We start from the raw sequence: 19,455 nt of genomic DNA on the forward strand, positions 1-19,455 counted from the left end.
ATTTATGGATGGGGTGAAAGGGTATAGAGGATGCAGAAGATGGGACTAAATAGACGGATGAATCGCTGTGGTGTCCCCTGAAGGGACAAACCAAAAGAAGACCGGGCTATTAAAGCGACTCTTCCTCAGTGTAATTCAAATATCTCCATAAGTTAACACCAAAAGTAATCCCTCAGGAACTGACATGTGAAAAAATTACCTGTTTTTGTAATCTAACTCAGGTGCTCCAAAGTTGGGCTTATTTTTCTCCATAACTTTGTGCATCTCACAGGAGTTTAGGACTGAAAATGATCTGACAAAGTTTGGAAGAAGTTATGTGGAAAGGACCAAGAAGTCTTTCATTTATGTGTGTGAAGGTTGGTTCTACCATCCCTTGAAATAATTTACATAAAATTTACAATTCAGCCCCAAGAAATTGACTGGATGTTTTATTAAAAGTACACACTCACACATTTAAATATTACGAGGAACCTGCAAAATTTTTCTTCAAACTGGAACTGATTTGAGTGTTTTCTGTTTATCCTCTGCTGCGGGGGGGGGGGGGGGGGGGGGGGGACATTAGCATGCAGCAGGAGGCTGCTCAGAGCAACCAGGAGACATTTTAAGAGCAGGGTGCTAAGGCAGCTCGGTGCAGCCTGACAGCTTTGCACCAACGCAGAGGGAGATGTAGGAGATTGAAAAGGGCAGTAAAAGGTGTAACATGATCACCCTACAGAATCTGACAATCTCATCTGGAATTAAAGGTGTCACTCGGTACCTTTGATTCCTCTCCTTGACGTGACAAAAAGAGAAGCTGATCTACAAGTGTAGACAAGCTGAAACATTTATGGAGCTTAATTCAGTGTGAAATTGCAGACATGGAGACACAGAGACTTTGGATCATGCCTGTGTGAGCCGTGTGCACATATGGAAGTGGTTCGGTTGAACCACTGTGGCAGAAACAAGCTCTCTTCCTGCAGCAGGTGCCACTGTGTGCATGCATGTCTTTGTGACTCAATGTGTTTCTGATTCAGTCATTTTCATACGACTCCATTTAAGTCCTGGAACCACTACACAGTCCGGGCCATTTTCCTACGGGCCGAGTCTATATTCAGGAAGTAATGGAAGCTGAAAAAGTCATTCTGCTTTCTGCTTTCTGCTTTCTTCTATTAGTCTGGAGCGTTCAAGCGAAACTTCAGCTCGCCGATGCTCGTCAATGACCAATTGGCTGTCGTAAAGGAAGTTCAGCCAAGCCAAGGTGAGCTCTCGCCAAGTGCTCACGTGTGTGTGTGTGTTAGAGCTGGTTTGTTTGTGCTTTTGTTTTGTGACGTTGCTCTGTCTAGCGATTTGGTTTATCTTTAGATTTGTGTGTGTGTGTGTACCGTAACAAAACTGCCTTGCTCTCATCTGACAAATGTGGAGCACCAAGTGGAAAAAAGACCAAAAAAATAAATAAAAAATACCACCACTGATAAAGAGGAAAACTAATCCAGCTCCTCGGTGGACAGTCTGCACCCTGAAAGTGTGTGCATAAATATTTATAAGCCCTGATGTTTATGTTTTTTAATCTCTGTTTATGATTTGCGCTGGAGAGAAGTTTAATGTCAGGCTCTGCAGTTTGCATGTCGAACATCTCCATAAACACAGAAATGCGCTGTAATTTATGACGAAGGTGAGCAATAGCCAGCTCTCTCCTGAGCCGCAGTCATCTTTCACAGAAAATCCTCCCCACTCACTTCCAAACACACTCTGAATTGCTATGTCTGTCAAATAAAGCTAGTACAAAATAAAAAAAATATTCTTGGCCTGAAGTTGTTCACCGTCTGTAGATGGTGGCTTGTGTTACCGATGGAGATGAAACACTGCTTCATCTCTCAAGAAGTAGCCTGCTGAGGGTTAGCTTATGTTGTCACTTCCTTGTTGTGCTCATCCATCAGAACAAAATTAGCCATCATCACAGTCAGCACCCGAGACTCTGCAGGGTCTGTTGAGGTTGCATCCCGCCGAGTCCCAGTCACACAGTGTCCTCTTAATTAAAGTGTTCTCATTAAACAGCTCAAGTGGAATGGTGGGGATTCTTTACGCAGGCAGTTGGCCACATTTATATTAGTTACCGTTAGAAATATTTTAACGTGTTTCATCTCTCTCCATTTTGGTTTGAAATTGAACCATTTTACAATCAGACAGTTATGGTCAAGTTTCTTAATAGATTTAAAGGTTAAAGTCCCATTAGTTGTCACACGCTGGTGAAATTTGCTCTCCACAGTTGACCTAACTCCTGGGGGAGCGGTCAGCTGCAGCCACGGCCGCGCTCAGGAACTATTCGGTGGTTTAACCCCCAATCTAACCCCTAATGCTGAGTGTCAAGCAGGGAAGCATTGGGTCCCATTTTAAAGTCTTTGGTATGACCCAGCCATGGATCTGAACCCACGATCATCCAGTCTCAGAGTGGACACTCATACCACTAGGCCACCGAGCTGGTGAGTTTAAGAAAAATAACCAATTTTATTCACTAGCCATCAGCTCACCAGTGATGAGGGACTCTGTTGTTATGGTTACAGGCTGTTCTTGAAACTTTAAACATTGAACAAAACACCCTTTGAAAGGGCAAAAAAAAAATCCCTCTCTATAATTTAATGTTATTTTATTTCCACTGCTACGCCCCCGGATGCTGATCTGCTTTTGCTCACAGCTCAGCTTATCCATGCTAATGTTGTTAGCTTCAGGCTAACATTTGACCCCATTAGCTTAGCCAAACAACTACTATAGGGCTTGTGATCGTGACGTCATCACTGACGCGTCCGCCCTGTTGGAGGCGTGTGATTCCTTACTTCTTACTACTGTAAACAGTACGCTCAGTCTCATTATTGCAGCTTAAATTAACCTATTATTCACTTGATCAGTTATATTACACAACTCTAGTAAATCATTGCTGAGTTGTGGGGTGACACACGTGATTGCCAGGGGAATAAAGGTGGAACACAAGCTATCTTTTCACCGTATTCCTGCTTAGAGGTATAACCACGACAAGCACACACACACACACAGACACACACACACACACACACACAGAGGCTACACTCACATACCGGTGAGCTAGTGCGGGTGCGCTGACACACAACACATCTTTTCTTGCTACACTTCTTCTGTAGGATGACAATTTTGACAGTTTTACTAGAAAAAACAGCAAATTTTCAAGAAACTCCTGAAGACCCTGCTCTTCAGAGAGCATCTTCTTAACTAGCACCTTGCCTGCACCCGTCCCCTCTCTCTACTGTCCACTCCTTGTTCCCTACTCTCCATGACTGATGTCAATGTTGTTGTTGTTATTGTTGTTGTTAGCCTCAAGGGCAATATGCCGATTATCACTTGTAAGTCGCTTTGGACAAAAGCGTCTGCTAAATACATAAACATAAACATAAATAAAACATTTACCTCTCATCTGGATGTTTAAATCCACTCAAACCACAAACATGAAAGCTGAAAATGTCTGTTACGCTGAACTGCAGCGGCAACAATATGCCATCAGTGCTCCAGTCTTGGGTCTTTCATGTGGATAAAAACCATTGTTAACTCTGATTTTGTCCACATACTGGTCCCTGACGTTTTTATATAACCTATCTCAGTCCATCCCGCACCCTTTTTTTGGGATTTTATAATGTTAAACACTTTCTTTCACCCAAATCCGCTTCTTCTCTGCGACAGTATCATTTGTTTCACGTGTGCTTACACTCGTCAGCCTTCCAACATGGCCGCACACATCCCATAATGCTATGTGTACTCAAGTGTGATCACAAGCCCTATAGCAGTATTTAACTATCCCCCCCCCCCCCCCCCCCCCCCCAGATGGCCGAATCCGCCAGACTTCACTCATTTTCTGAGGGAAACCCTGAATTATGTATGAATTTTTTACAATTCCATAAAGATTATGCTCTAGCCCTTTTGTATTGTGATATTATGTTGGCAATGTGTCGGAGCGCAGTGTCCCATCGGTTGCTTTGGGAGCACAAAGGGGTGGGGTCCCTCCTGCAATAGCTTTTAGGGGTGCTGGGATTCAGTTGGGGTCAGCACCCCCCAAAACTGGCTAGAGATGCTTATGGCTGAAACAAAATCATCTAACAGGTTGTGGATTTTTAAACCAATAATTCAATAATTCATAAGCCAGATGCAATAATCATAGTCGCATGTGACCCAGGCGCCACCAGTTGACTCCATTTTCATGTTAAATGATGCATTTCCTCACAGCTGCTATAACACAGTCTGAATTAGCCTTTGGAGTGAATTCTTGTGTTGATGTTGCATCTCCTTTATGAGGGAGGAGTCTAATTGCTGCAACAGGACAGTTGATGTTCTAAGATGTAATCTCAAAGTAATAAAAGCTGATTTGCTGCAATTAGAAATTAATTTCTCTGTTTATACAAGAACAAGCTGGGTGAAGGTGAGAATATTCGTGGAAAGAGAGCGAGTCTGAATGGTGCCATAACCAAAAGGACCGACCCTTTAGTGAAACATGCACAGTTTGACTTTGAAAACAAAATCTAAAAGCTGTACACTTTGTAAAGGAGACAAATAAGACAGAGAACCAAAGTGTGTCTAAATACTCCACTCTGGTGTCAGAACTTAAGTGTGTAAGATTCCCGTTGAATTTAGAGCACATCAGAACCAACTGCAAATCTCACACACACACACACACACACACACACACACACACACACACACACACACACACACACACACACACACACACACACACACACCTCGGCCCTACATCCAGCTTGTGTTGAGCAGGATGGAAAGAGGAGCAGAGAATTAACGTCCTAATTTCAGGAATTCTGCCACGGCGCTGCAGTCTCCATGAACTCCAGACATGAAGACTTCGACAGGATTTCCATATTTTAAGTTTCATTTTATATTCTCCTTTAATCGAACAGCAGCTCCTGTTGGACTCAGAGTTGCAGAGTTATTGTCTTGATGTGATTTAAACTTTTGGCTGCCGCACCCGCACAGATCTAAAGTGGGTTGCTTAGGATCAGGACTGGATGCTCCACTACGGTTATATTTAGACCGGTTCCACCAGATTTGCACAGGCACAATGGTTCTGAAGTTCTGTGTTATCTCAGCATGTCCTAATTGCAGCGTGTCTGCAGCAAACACTTGGAGTCAATTAATATTTTACGTGTTATTTTATTCAAACGTGTGTGTGTGTGTGTGTGTGTGTGTGTGTGTGTGTGTGTGTGTGTGTGTGTGTGTGTGTGTGTGTGTGGTTTCAGAGGCTGTACGGAAGCGTGTAGACCCTGTCTATGCTGCCTTGCGCTACGGGACGTCCTTGGCACAGATGAGCCGTTCCAGTTTTGGCAGTTTATCAGAATCACCAACACGCAGTTTGGTATGACGTGATGACCCTGCGAGTGCGAGTAGAGGACAGTTCAGTGTGTGTCTCATATTTTAGACAACATACACTTACATGTCTGACTTAAGCTAAAATGCATCAGCTATCAGGAAACAAAGGCCGTTAGAACAAAATCAGGTATTAGAAAAGCAGCTGTCAGACTATTGCAGCCAGTTTCAGGGAAAAGACTGTTTGGCTAAAGGGCAATTCCACAAAATTTATACCATCTTTGCTCAGTTTTAGTTCATAAACTAGACTTTTCAAACCAGTTTGTGAAACCTTTATTATTTAGCGATAGTTAAAGGATGGGATACGTAGATGCTCAGTCATCCAAGGCCAGTGTTAATTTTGACAAGAATTTTTCATTTACTTTTAGTTTTTTAACTAAAATTATTTTTAATTGAAGTCATGATTTAGTGGATAAAAAATAAAAATCAATTTTGACAGATTAAAACATGCATTTTTCTTCTAATGCACTAATGTCCAACCTCTGTAAAGGAAACGTCAACTACACCTAGTCTTTGTTCGCAAGTCATTAGTCACAAAAAAATAATAATAATAAACTGAAATATTTCATCAACAAAATGAACACTGTCCAGTCCAGGGTATGATAATCTGGAGAGTTTAGCTGGAAACAGCAGGACCTGAAGATTTTCACCTCTTGTCCAAGAAGCCTCTTCAGTTCTATAGTCCGGATGAGGAGTTGTGGTCAGAAACAAACACTGATTGGGTAATAGAGGTCAAATCGGATCAAATCAACCTTTAAGCACCTTACAGGCATGAAACATGCCACCAAAGTGCTGTACAATCAAAATAAAACCAGCAGGGACAACTAAAAACCAACATTATAAACATAACACAATAAGAGCATGTATCAATGTCAGCAACAGCTAACCCAGAGTTAAAAGCCTAACGGTTAAGGGAAGGGCATTCCTTAATCTCGGACCCACTACCGAGAACGTCCTATCCCCTCTTGTCCAGCCGAGCTTTGGGAACCGAGTAAGTTATTGCAGTAGCAGTAGTTGGTGCAGAACGAAGTACCCGACCAGGAACGCGTGGCTGCAACACCTCTGACAAATAGGCAGGGGTCGACTCATTCATTGCCTTGAACACCATTAAGAGAAGTTTAAAATGAACTCTGACACTGACAGGTAGCCGTGCTGAGCTGCCAGAATTGGAGTGGTGTGTTTATTCTTTCTCTTGCCTTCCAAAAATCTCGCTGCAGCGTTCTGAACAAGCTGTAGGCGAGCTACAGTACCCTGACTTACACCAAATAAGACAGAGTTACAGTAGTCAAGGCGTGAGGTGATGAAGGCATGAACAACAGTCTCAAGATCCCGTCGAGTCAAAAATGACTTCGCTTTAGCCAAACGCCTCAGATGATAAAAAGAGGACGATACCACAGCACTGACATGAGCATTGAAACAGAAAGCATTGTAAATCCTCACTCCAAGATTGACTGATTGAGATTGAGAAGCACTCGGATAACAATTGAATTCAGCACAGTCCACATTAGAAGAGTCAAAGTGACCAACTGGTCCAAACAACACAGCCTCAGTATTATTTTCATTGAGAAACTAGAAGTTCTCAACCATCCATGCCTTGGCTTCAGTCACACAATCCATAAATTGCTTTTATGTATGGATTGTACGGTCTCCAGTACAATCCAAGGATAGGTATAACTGGCATTCATCAGCGTACAGGTGGAAACCAATTCCATACTTCCGCACAATGTCACCCAGCGAAAGAATGTAAATTGAAAACAACAGGGGTCCCAATATTGAACCCTGGGGTACCCCCAAGGCAGATGTGAGAAGGCAGAAGAGAAACCGCCCATCCTCACACTAACCAGCCATTTAGATACGATCTAAACCAGCTCAGGGCCGGACCAGAAACCCCCACATAGTGCTCAAAACGATGGAGCAGCACTTCACGGTCCACAGTTTAAAAGCTGCAGTGAGATCCAGCAGGACTAGCAGCACTGGATTCCCCCCATGAGTTGCGCCGTCAAGATCACATGGGCACCTGGCCCACCCTCTATTCTGGGGTCTTTATTGATAAAATGTATTAGCAACTCTTGACAACATTAAAACAGATCCCAAATATTCAGCCACTATCACATATACATTTAGAACAATATCAGTACAATTGACAGATTAACAGCCAAATCTGTATTTATCTTGACCGTTTTCTTACAAACGTTTACTTAAACTTCTTAACTTTAAAATGGTTTGGCATGCTTTTAGGTGTGAGTTTAAAGAAATTACAGTGAAACTTTCTCTTGTTCTGACACAACTAGTCAAACATCAATTGAGTAAAAAAATAAATAAATAAGACCACTTTTGACAGCCTGCTGCTAACATTTTATTGTATCCTCTATTTCCTTCTCTGAGGGGGAGGGAGTTGAGGAGAGTCAGCTGAGACAGAGCAGCATGGAGGAGGAGATAACTCAGGAGACGGGGGGTAAACACTGCTGTGTGTCTGCCTGCACGTTTGTGTCGTTTCTGCTGTGTTTACACGTGCACGACTGGCTGTGTGAGAGATTTAATGTGGCTGCTTGTAAAAATGTGCTAATTACATGACTGTAAAGGCCTTTCTTTATGTCACATTTATAGAGGATCTTGCAGTCCTCCCAGATCCTCCTGTTCCAGAGAGTGAGATGGAGAAAGAGGACGACCTGAGCAGTGAGCAGGCTCAGGTTCCTGCAGAAGACAGTGGTGTAAAGGTACCACTCTGTAAAAGCCACTCTTTGTTGTTTTAATTCTGGGATGTGTGTTTTTGTCTCACTATCTTCCCGTGTCCAGGTGTCCAAACGCATTGAAGTCCACTCTATCCACACCTACGTAGCACTCTACAAGTTTCTGCCTCAGGAGCAGAACGACCTGGAACTACAGTGAGTAAAAGTCAGACACACACGTATGCAAGAGATGCATGTGTGTGTGTCTGTGTGTATCTGCACATTGCTTTACTGTGCGTTTGGTCCTCCCCTGCGATTTGCCCTGGCGGTTGTTCATGTAGGATGAAACGTTCCTGCCATCTGTAGAGGACGGTGCCGGGGCGCCCTTGAGGACAACTAATTATAAACCCAGATCCCATCACTGTTCCCATATAGAAGCAGTGGCTGAGCTTTGCTCCTAGCAGGAGAGAGGATGAAGACAATGAACAACTGAGAGATGAAAGGAGAGAGAGAGTGATATAAAGGGAAGTGGCGTGGCGTTGAGCAAATGGAAGAGACAGTCTCAGGAAACAAAGTAAAATATCAAAGTAGAAGCTCTGTAGATGAAGGGCAGACATTGTGGTGCGAGGGTATTTCTGATGGTGTGTAGATAACGTAGGTAGTTGGTTGGGACTCTTAGGAGCTACCCGTGCTCTGGCTTTGAGAGGGTCGTTGTACGTATGGGAAATAATGAGAAGTAAATTCTTCCAGGACTGGAGAGGTCCATTTGGACATCAGTTTCTGCTGACATACATGAAACTAGTAAATCTACGATTCTGACCAAAGGTTCTGAGAATGACACACATATTAGTTTGATGTTTCAGTTTGTTTCAATCTTTTGATCAGATGTTTGTGGGGTGCAACAGCGGCTTAGGGGTTAGGAGGTTGTCATGTGACCAGTGGGTTGCCAGTTCAAACTCAGGCCCCTGTCAGTTGTTGTATCCTTGGGCAAGACACTTCATCCTCCTTGCCTGCTGGTGGTGGTCGGAGGGACCACTGGCATAGATTGTGTTGCAGCCTTGCCTCTGCCTGGGCAGCTGTGGCTACACTATAGCTCATCACCACCAGGGTGCAAATGTGTGTGTGCATGGATTAATGATTCACTGCAGTGTAAAGCTTTGGAGTCCTCTGACTCAGAAAGGTGGTGCACAAGTACAGGTCATTTATCATCTAACCCTGTTCTTATGGTTACTGAAGTATATTAACAAGCACTTCCTACATTTTTAAGGCTTTAATTGATAATTACATTAAGTTGATGCTAAGGGTCAATGTTTAAAGTGTTGACACTTCTCTTCCATGCTGGCATGCTGCCAGCTGATGTCTGGTTAAGATGCTGACTGATGCTGAACCGCAAGTTGTCAATAGGATAAAAGGGAGTTTCCGTGAAAGGGATCCAAAATGTATGTTTTTCTTCCTGAGCCACTTAATTTTTACGTTAGGCTCGTGGAATGAAGCTCCGATATTGTTATCATCGCACTGATCTCAGATGGTTGTGAGGAGTTCCTCTGGGAGGGCGTTTAGGGACCATTCTCTTCTCAAGGCTGTTCTGAAGCAAAACTGTGAGTACAGAAACAACTCCACACATAAGTATCTCAGTTGTTTCACTGTTGGCAGGACACTGTCATTTATCCAGACGGGAGTCGGATTCCCAACCTTTAGCCGAATGTCTTTGTTGGAGGGAGGTGATTCCTTTGCTGTCCTTCTTGACTCTACGACCCAACAATGGACTAAACAACTGCTTGTTGCCATTCTTGAATACGTTCTACTCTGGTGGTGCCCACAGCTAGAAAAGGTCCTGCTGCTTCTGGATAGTCTACCCTGGAGTTTAAATGAACTGCCATCATAACAACTGAGGCAGCAAAGTTGTGCTGATTAGTGTCATTCTCACATCCTAATGCATGTTATGCAGACATAAAGAACAAATCAGGCTTGACTGGAGATTTTAAACTTAACATCCTTAAAGAGGTGTCAGTAATCAGCCTAAAAACAGATTTTCCCAATGCAATGTCCTGGATCCGGCCTATATAGATAGGAACTACTGCAGAGTATGTGGGTCAAAATAACCATGACAACAATATGTAAATTGCAAGTAAAATTAGATCAACCACCCAACTTTGGAAGAGTATAAAAGCATATTTTACTGCCATTAGGCAGATCTGCTGTTCCCACAGTCATCAGTTAAAGTAGGTCAATCCCACTGTTAGACACATACCTATAGCTGCATGCAGAGAACTCCAAAAGAAAAATAGTCTGCAAAATGTGTCCAAAGATATAAACTAAATTAGAAACTTATTAGCAGCCACCAAAGTAAAACTGCTGTAAATTTCTGAGCTGCTACTGTGTGTTTAAGCTGTGCTCGTGTAGGACAACCAAAAGACTTTCAAGCAACTGGGACATTTGTCCTCTTGTTTTTGGGACAGTGGGCGCTGTGTGTGTGTGTGTGTGTGTGTGTGTGTGTGTGTGTGTGTGTGTGTGTGTGTGTGTGTGTGTGTGTGTGCGTGCGTGTGCGTGTGCGTGTGTGTGTGTGTGTGTGTGTGTGCGTGTGTGTGTGTGTGTGCGCGTGTGTGTGTGTGCGTATGTGTGTGTGTGTGTGTGTGTGTGTGTGTGTGCGTGCGTGCGTGCGTGCGTGCGTGCGTGCTTGTGTGTGTGTGTGTGTGTGTGTGTGTGTGTGTGTGTGTGTGTGTGTGTGTGAGTGAACCATGTATTCATTACCTTCTGGGGATATGTCTGTGAAGGTTCTCAGCCATCCAGGTCATTGTAGTCTAGTCGCCCACAAGGCTAATGTGTTTACGTAGAAGATCATCAGGGGGTCTTTTGTTCCCTCTTCGGGGGAAACTCCCACTGGGTTTGAATCTGGGACTCCACCATTTGACCTTAGAACTGAAGAAGCCTCTCGGATGAGAGGTGAAACGTCTTCAAGCAACTCAAAGAAGTCCAGACGCTTTTCTTTCAAAGCTCCTTAGACTACCTTCTGGGGACAATTTCTTGGGTTTATCCTGCAATGTGGGGACCTTTTGACCTTGTGGGGACATATGGCTGGTCCCCACAAAGGAAAACCCCCAAAACTTGTTTTTAGAGCTCTGGTATGAATTAACTTTTAGTTAGGGTTAAGGTTAGGAATAGAACCCACTTGGTTATGGTTAATCAGCCTAAAAGAGCACATGTCCCTCCTCTGTTCACTGAGCCCCTTTGGCTACCGTTAGCTGCACGATTCAAATTCAAATAGCTAACACTAGCATACAAAGCCCTGGATGGTACAGCTCCCATCTACCTGAATCCTCTTGCAAAGGCTTACGTCTCGGCTCGGCCGCTCTGGTCATCAAAGGATCGTCAGCTAGCAGTGCCTACACCACGCTCAGGACAATCCAGACTCTTTTCATGTGTCAATCCACAGATGTGGAATGACCTACCAAGCCCTGCAAGAACGGAAACTCCTGAAGACCCAGCTCTTCAGAGCATCTTCTAAACCAGGACATTCCCAGCACCCGCTCCCCACTCTGCTGCACACTCCTTGCTCACTTCCCTTTATGATTCATTTTAGGGAGCCTAAAACTTGGTTTATGCTTGACGCATTTACTTTCCGCTTGGTGATGCGGCTCGCGGATGGAACGCGCTTCACAACTTGCAGCGTTTATGGTTCATGCTGTCATGGTCTGCATCTGCCTCTTCCTTCATGTGTCTCCTGATGTTCTCCATCCTCTCTAGATTCCCTTCTGTGTCTCATAGCGCCCTCATGTGTCCTTTGTCTGCGTCTCAATTATGTGTGTTATGTTTGTAGCCCTTTAAAGTCAATTCCTCCCAGGTCCTGTGTCATTCATTCATCCCCAGCCCTCCAGGTCTTCCTTCACGTTCTGTAGCTCCAGCCTCTTTGTCCCCAGCTCGGTGTGTGTGTGTATGCGTGTCGTGCCCCAGTTGGTGTTTGTGTGTGTGTGTGTGCCATTCCCCTGCTCAATGTTTGTGTGTGTGTGTGTGTGTGTGTGTGTGTGTGTGTGTGTGTGTGTGTGTGTGTGTGTGTGTGTGTGTGTGTGTGTGTGTGTGTGTGTGTGTGTGTGTGTGTGTGTGTGTGTGTGTGTGTGTTCAAAAGTCTTGTTACTTGGTCAGAATGGAGGCTGGGTGGGGTCAACTGAAGACCAATCCCCACCGTTAAAGGTTATGGTGTAGACATTCTACTGTCAGCTGCTTTGTCTCCTGCAAAAACACACCAAGACTCGTTCACGTTTTACTGCCACAGCTTTGTAACCATGTGAGCTACAGCTTTTTGTGCTTAGCTAGATAATGTCATCTTTTGTGCTTGTTCTCTGCTCTCTTTTCTCTCTTTCCTGCACCCATCACCTCATCTCCCCGCCACTTTCATCTCCTCGTCCTCTTTTCTTCTCCACCTCATTCACCTTCCCCATGTGTGCATCATTTTAAAAATCCTTTCTCCTGTTGTATTTCCTTTAGTCCGGGCGATCGGGTGCAGGTCACAGACGACTCTAATGAGGAGTGGTGGAAGGTGGGTAATAGATCATTAGCAAGCCTCTGAGTGTGTGTGTATGTGTGAACTTGTCGCTGTGTATGCCAGTTATTGTGTCATCTTGATTGTCCTAAAAGGTGTGCATCTAGTTTGCAAATCTGCCAATTCAAGTGCTTAAATTGACACTTTTGTGCCAAACACCTGCTTTGTATTTCATAAACATGCAGGCTGCCCCTTACAGGAATAGAACACCATTTCCTCTGAAAATTACCAAAAGAATTCAGCACAACGAACGTGACTGGTGTTTCAACTTCAACAAGGTGTTTATTGAGTCTGTAATGAGCTTCACTTACTCTCGATGGAAATAAATGTCCACGAGGGAGTGATTGTGCATTTGTGCATGTTTCAGTCCCAGACAGGATGCATCCAGACATAAGTCTGGGTGTGCCTTATCCACAGGCCTGGTATTCAATGCAGGTAAAAACTTACGTAATCTTACGTGAGGCAGCAGATTTTTAATAGTATCAATCTGCATGTCCACACCAATAAATCTTTAAGTGACGTATGATCTGTGACTCATCTGTTCATCACTAATGTGTATAGTTTGTGAATCACGTCAGTAAACATGGCTACACCTGAGGCAGCTGGTGGCCAACGGTGAAATAGTCGCACAAAACTCATCACCAGTTTACAGCAACAGAAATGGGATGGCATCTTTTGGGCTTTTGTTCTTTTCTTCTTTTTTTATGGAAAGCAAATTCACACATAACCCTGCAGCTTCAATGATTCATCAATGCATTCAGCACAATTTTGACTGATGAATAAATAATGTGCCTCCTTGATTCTCCCTCATGAATAAATAAATAGATGATGACAGCCTATCTGGAAAGCATAAATTAAGTAAAAGAGCCACCATCACTCCTAAATAGTTCTGTTTTGTACAACCATGCAACTTCACACTGCCAAAAATGTAAAAGCAGGGAGACCTTTTAAAACATCTCTAAGTTGTTTTGATGGTAGGTTTGTGTGAGTTCCTCCAGAGATAAATTATCAGATAATTTGGTTCTCTCTGAGCACATCCAGATATAACATCTTGTAACATATAACATTCTGTTAAACCATTTCTTTTCTCTCGGCAATCAGAATTTGTACCTTAGCTAAATATTCATTTTAAAGTCTTCACACTAAATATTTAAATTTTGACTTTTAGAATAAATAAAACTAAACAGTGTTTTTTCTGCTCTGCTCTCCAGGGTAAAAGTGGTGACAGAGTTGGATTTTTTCCTTCCAACTTTGTGCAAAGAGTCCGACCCGGAGAGCGGGTTTGGCGAGTCATCCAGGGGTTTCCTGGCAACCGGGACAAAGGACACATGGCAGTGAGGGAATCCCAGGTACAGAAAACTAGTGTTGGCTAGTATCAGCTGCGGTTTGGACCTGCATTTATTCAGATATGCTTAAATCTATTTATCTTAAATATGCCATTCCTTTAACTTCTGTGTCATGGATTTTTTACATTAATCCTAATGTTAACTCATTCACTGCCAATGACGACTAAAGTCGCCATTTGCAATTTTTTACTGTTTGAGCATCGAAACGAGCCCCCGCGCTTAGAGAACAAACATCTCAACTCTAAAGTCGATCTTCATCCGCATACGTCACACGTCACGTGATCAGGAAGCAGAATATCCATGTGTTAGGAGATCGTTTTGGGCCGCTGCTGTAAAAAAAAGTGAGGCGCGAACCAGAAAAGCTTCTGCCGATCACAATTCAACAACGGATTATGAAAGAACGGATAACGCTCGAAACACGCGGATTCTTCCTGATGTAAGAGGTGAGTCTCCGCTTTGTTTTGGTTGTTTTGGTGTCGACATCATGCTAGCGCGCAACGTTCTGTGACTCTTATAAAAACAGTTAAAACGGTGAGAAACGCTGGCAGCGAAGGCCGTTAGTGATCAGGAAACGGCTGGCTGGCAGTGAATGAGTTAAAAGCAAATAATGTCAATGAGAAAGCTACATAAATGTGTCAAACTTTTGTAAATGTGTTTGGAATTTACAGCCAACAATAATAAGTCATTCAGCAAACATTTGGATTAATCTATTTCAAAATTCAATTCAAATTCAAAGATACTTTATTAATCCCAGAGGGAATTAAAGTTTCAGCACACACAATTCTGAGATCAGACATACATTGTCACGTTTAGAGTTGGAGGTTGGAACCAAAATGCAGAAATCCCAGAACGACTCAAGGCAGGAGAGGTTTTAAAGAAAACAATTCCTTTATCAAGGAGGATGTGCACAAATCCACGGCACAAAAATAAGATTAACTTTCAAAAACAAACTGAAGACTCGAAAAACAAACAAAACTCACACATGAGCATAGACTTTGGAAATACTCGAGAGGGGAACGAACAACGTAGACAATATGACAACGAACCAACAAACACTGAGGGACAAGACAGGCTTTTCACAAAGAGGGAGGCAATCAGGGGAACAGGTGACAGGTGTGAGGAGTGAGGTCTGGAGGGAAGACAGGTGCATTCATATAACAAAATGGGGGAAGAACTAAAGCAGAGGGGAAGATAAACCATAATCTCAAAAGCGCTAAATAACTAAACTTAAAGACTAAGGGCAAAAAGATAAACAACTAATGACTAGCGGGGTTAGGAGGACTAAAACTAACCACGAACTATGAGGGAGTGATTAGGAGGAGACATGAGGGAAGCCTAGAGGGAGCTGGGGAACACAAGAAGACACATGATGAGAACCTGAGGAAGAACAGGAGGGGGCTGGGGACCAAGGGGACACAGAACATGGCATACATAGGCATAGACACATGACAAGAATTGGCGACTGTGGTCATTCGCAACCCGAGTCGTGCTACCTTAGTAGAGATCCGAGGGTTTACACGAGGATTGGGTCAGGCGGAGGAAAAAAAGGCACTTAAGAGTTACCCTCAACAGGGAGGGCAGCTTTGCTCTGCAAAAAAACACCTCAGACAGAAATGCAACAGACTTTAGACATAACGCAACATAAGTGTCCACTAGGTGGGGAGGTAGGGTTGGGGGCTCTCCACATGTCAGTGCATGCAGCCGCAATAAGCAGCGCTCATCACCTCCGTTTGGACAGGGGTGGGAGGTCGTTGGGTTTAGAGGGCACAGTGACTCCTGGAAACTATTCAACGGCCATCACCGGTCACAGTCCCGCCCAGACTGGGATAGGGAGACAGAGTTGCCATGGTGACAGCAGCATTCCACATTTCTTCTGAGGGGGAGTTATCGCTTCAGCCTCACAGGCTCAAGGGCACCAAAACTTGTTTTGGGGCCAGACAGAGATAATTTCCACTCTGTCTTAAAGTTTCTTTGGTCCTCCACCTCTCAAAATCCAATAATGGCGTAATTAATCTATCCCAGTCCGTGCTGATATGTCAACTTTCTCCTTGATGGCATCCATCTTTTATGCCAACGCATGAATCTCAGCCCAAGTTCCAAGCTTACGACTCATCTCGACAATTATATGAGTTTGTGCATTCACAGTGTGGTGCAATCCATCTCTGAGCTCCGGGAGTAAGCCAATATTCCTTGACAGCTCGTTAATTTTCCCGTAAGCCAGATAACCTCCCAGGCCAAAAAGCAGGAAACCTTACACCAACACCACGGATATCCACACGTCTTCAGAATCCTCTACAGACAGCTGGGAGAGGCAGATCAGGTTCCACTGTTTCCAGGAGTCCATGATATACCCAACTGGATCTGTCCCAGAGGGGCATCCGGGAGCCCCTTCTCCCGTTCTCATCGTTGAAAAAATTTTGTCAATCGCGTTGAGTGACCAGCTGACCAGGTCCATTTTTAATAATTTCCAGTTTCCAGAAACAATGCAGAAGCGCCGTACACCCAGAGACAGACAAAGAGCCTTGGGATAAGATAGGGAGGAGAGGAGGAAAAAAGCGTCTGGACTCTCCAAGAGCCGGAAGAAGAACAAGGAGCCAATATTGTAAAATCTTAGCAGCACAATAATTTCTCATTCTTTTTATTTGAATGTGAGTCCCAAGTGCTTTCCTTTCTGGCAAAAATTTTTCCCAGCTTATTTCTTTTTTTAGTGAATCAAATCTAGACAGACTATTTAGACGGGAAAAACATCTTATAATGAGTTAATTTTTCATCTTCTGTTACTAGATTTGTGTCGGGAAGCAAGAAGATGGCGAGATGTTTCTGAAGCTAAGCAGCGGAAAGAAGAGAGGCCTGGTCCCAGCGGACTCCATCGAGGAGATCTGAACCTGATCCTGCTTCCACACCCAGATCCAAATTATCACCACTAAACCTTTTCCTGCTTTCTGGAGAAGAGACAGCCTCAGCTTCTGAAACCAAACAGAAAACAAACATTCGTGCAAGGCCACCTCTGATGAACACCGCGTGTCTCACTGAAAGTCTTATTCCAGTGTCCTGTCATCCCAGTTCTCCGTTTTTAAACGCAAAAGTTTACGTTTAGACAAAGGGAGCACGAGTCAGTGTGCTGTCGTGTGTTTGCATCAGATTTAGTTTTCTCCATCAAAAACGTGGGAGGAGGCTGAATCCTGGGAACATCATGCTTGTGTCAGTGTCCTTTTCTTGCTTCTTCCCACTCAGTGTGTCTCATCTCTATCTGCTCACTTAGGGACTTTTCTTTACTCTGGGGAATATCAGCTTCTTGTAACGCTTTGTATCAAGAGATTCCTGCCAAGAACATCTACTGCCATCTATGGAAAGCTATACTGCCACTCCGAGAGTCTGCAGAACGAGATGAAAGAAATGTAAAAACTTCCTTAACGTCTGCATCAGACTTTTAAATCCTTCTACCAATTAAAGACTGCAGGAATAATAATAAAAACGCTTTGCAAAGGAAAAACTGCCAATCTGGGAATCTACGCTCTAATCTGCTTTACAGAAAATGCTTCATCTGTTCAGTTTGAAGCCCTAAAACACTTGATAGATTAAGATTTACCCAAATACTTACTCAAATGACATTTTAGTAGCTCATGAATAATTCTGTGTTTGTTGAGTTTTTTGAATCTTTTCATGTTGCTGTTTTAGAACAAGCGTAAGAAAACAGAAAGAGTTTCTTCAGGAAATGTAGTTTCAGAACTTCAGAGCTGGAACAAGAAAAGTGTCAATAAGTGTGAAAGTTACAAGTGGAAGAAGCTGTTCTGTTTTCACACGACGGCGCTCGCTGTGCACAGAGGTCGGAGTCTGCTGAGACTTGCTTAAGAGCCACAGCAGGCTCCGCTAGTGCTGCCCGGCATTTCAACATGTTCTCTACAGCTCGCAACAGCAGGAAATAAACTGCAGCCAGTGTGCCTAACAGAAAAACTAAAAAGCTACAACATGCTGAGGACCTTTCTGGCCATAGTGAGGATTACAGGTTTCGCTGACGGTCTGGAGGAGGAGCCGGCGCAGTGAGACGAATGAGGCGAGCGTTGAACCGTTATGAGTCAGTCTGCGTTGAGGCGATGGCGTACCCATGGGTGTACAAGTTGTTCATTGATCAAATGTCAGCCTTCCATCTTCCACTTTGGCCTCTGTTGTCCTCTTGATATCGATGTGACTGGTCAGCTGTGGCATAAACACATTTCTGCTTGAATGCCAGCTGGACATCTTAGACATTTATGACTCATGCACATATTTTGCATGTGGGAGAAAGTAAAAATGGCTTAAAGCATTGAACACAACAATAGGATGATGAATTATTATATAATTTAGGTATTTTGCTGGTTTGGTTTTGGCAGATTTAGGTAAAATTTATCTTTTTTTCTTTTCTTCTAAACGTCACATTAAAAAGTGTAACAATCATCTCTTCTTGTGGAAAAAAAAAGAAATAAATGAAAAGAACTTTATTGTAATTTACCCGACTCTTTGTGATTTCTTTTCTCTTTTGATATCTTTAGGTGCAGCTTCACCATAAAGCTGCTCATGTAATGAGCAGATAGCATGTGTCTGTTTGTAGATAACAACACAAAACGATCAGAGAGAAAAGGGAGGATTTATTTCAGCACCCTGTTATCTTACACAGCATCCAGCGTTTTGTCTCATCATACCAGGTTTCTAAATTTCAGACTGCTGTTTCATGTCAATAATCAATGGCTGGCAACTTACCTCAATAAAAAGTCTTTATAAAATGTTTTTCAGGGAAAAAAAAACAATCACAATAAAATACTTGTTGATCATGTTTGTCTGCATAACAGAAGGCAGAGCTTCTGGTGTTTTTCTGCTGCTGCTGTGTTAATTGAGGCTGCGTCTTTGGCTTGTTTTGGTGGCGGCCATGCATAAAGCACAATCCTCCATCCACTAACGCTCACCGCTGTGCACAGAGGAATGCCAGACTGATGCTCAAGACAGCTGACATATAAATAGAACATAATGGCACTGCTGGGGGGAGAGTAATTAAGGCCTGCTTGTCTTATAACACACAGAGCTGCAGGAAGGAGAGGGAGAGGAAAACCACATCATTTATTTTTATTGCTACTCAAATTTGGGAAATTACAAAATTTCCAGAACAGCTGGGAGTGAGATTTTGCATATATAAAGGAAAACAAAAGTGTCATTCCCTAACACTTAATGCCACATAAAAAATAATAAAATAAAATAAATTTAATATATACATATATGTTGTACAGAAGCAGTTGATGTCTATCCAACATGTTGAGAAGTGGTATATACTCTACTGTACATGTAACAAGTCCATCAAAGACTGACTAGATATAAATGAATTACATTTCTTAGCAGAAATGCTGTTTGAATGCTGAGAGCTGAATGAATCTGCCTAAAAGCTGAGCTGTTGTAGCTGAACTTGAAATATTAGCTGAATTAGCCTTTCGCCGAGCACCACCCCCCTTAGTTACTGTTGCTAAGTCTGACAAACACGTGGACAAAGCATTAACAGACT

General features: G+C 43.2%; 1 protein-coding gene across 2 annotated transcripts in view; it reads left to right on the forward strand.

Annotated features, from left to right (window-relative positions):
• The window catches only part of LOC107395456 (SH3 and cysteine-rich domain-containing protein 2), a 64,776-nt gene extending 46,364 nt beyond the window's left edge, over positions 1-18,412 (forward strand). Inside the window, exons 4-11 of one of the 2 annotated variants that reach the window (XM_054738081.2) lie at positions 1,153-1,237; positions 5,250-5,365; positions 7,762-7,831; positions 7,984-8,093; positions 8,173-8,261; positions 12,528-12,579; positions 13,794-13,931; positions 16,713-18,412. In XM_054738081.2, the coding sequence (XP_054594056.1) occupies positions 1,153-1,237; positions 5,250-5,365; positions 7,762-7,831; positions 7,984-8,093; positions 8,173-8,261; positions 12,528-12,579; positions 13,794-13,931; positions 16,713-16,811 (759 nt within the window). In that variant the 3' untranslated portion in view covers positions 16,812-18,412. The remainder of the gene's footprint in view (positions 1-1,152; positions 1,238-5,249; positions 5,366-7,761; positions 7,832-7,983; positions 8,094-8,172; positions 8,262-12,527; positions 12,580-13,793; positions 13,932-16,712) is intronic. The other variant, XM_054738082.2, reaches the window with a different exon arrangement.
• Positions 18,413-19,455: the final 1,043 nt, after the last annotated feature.

Source organism: Nothobranchius furzeri, chromosome 5 (assembly GCF_043380555.1).
Source record: "Nothobranchius furzeri strain GRZ-AD chromosome 5, NfurGRZ-RIMD1, whole genome shotgun sequence".
Classification (NCBI taxonomy): Eukaryota; Metazoa; Chordata; class Actinopteri; order Cyprinodontiformes; family Nothobranchiidae; genus Nothobranchius; species Nothobranchius furzeri.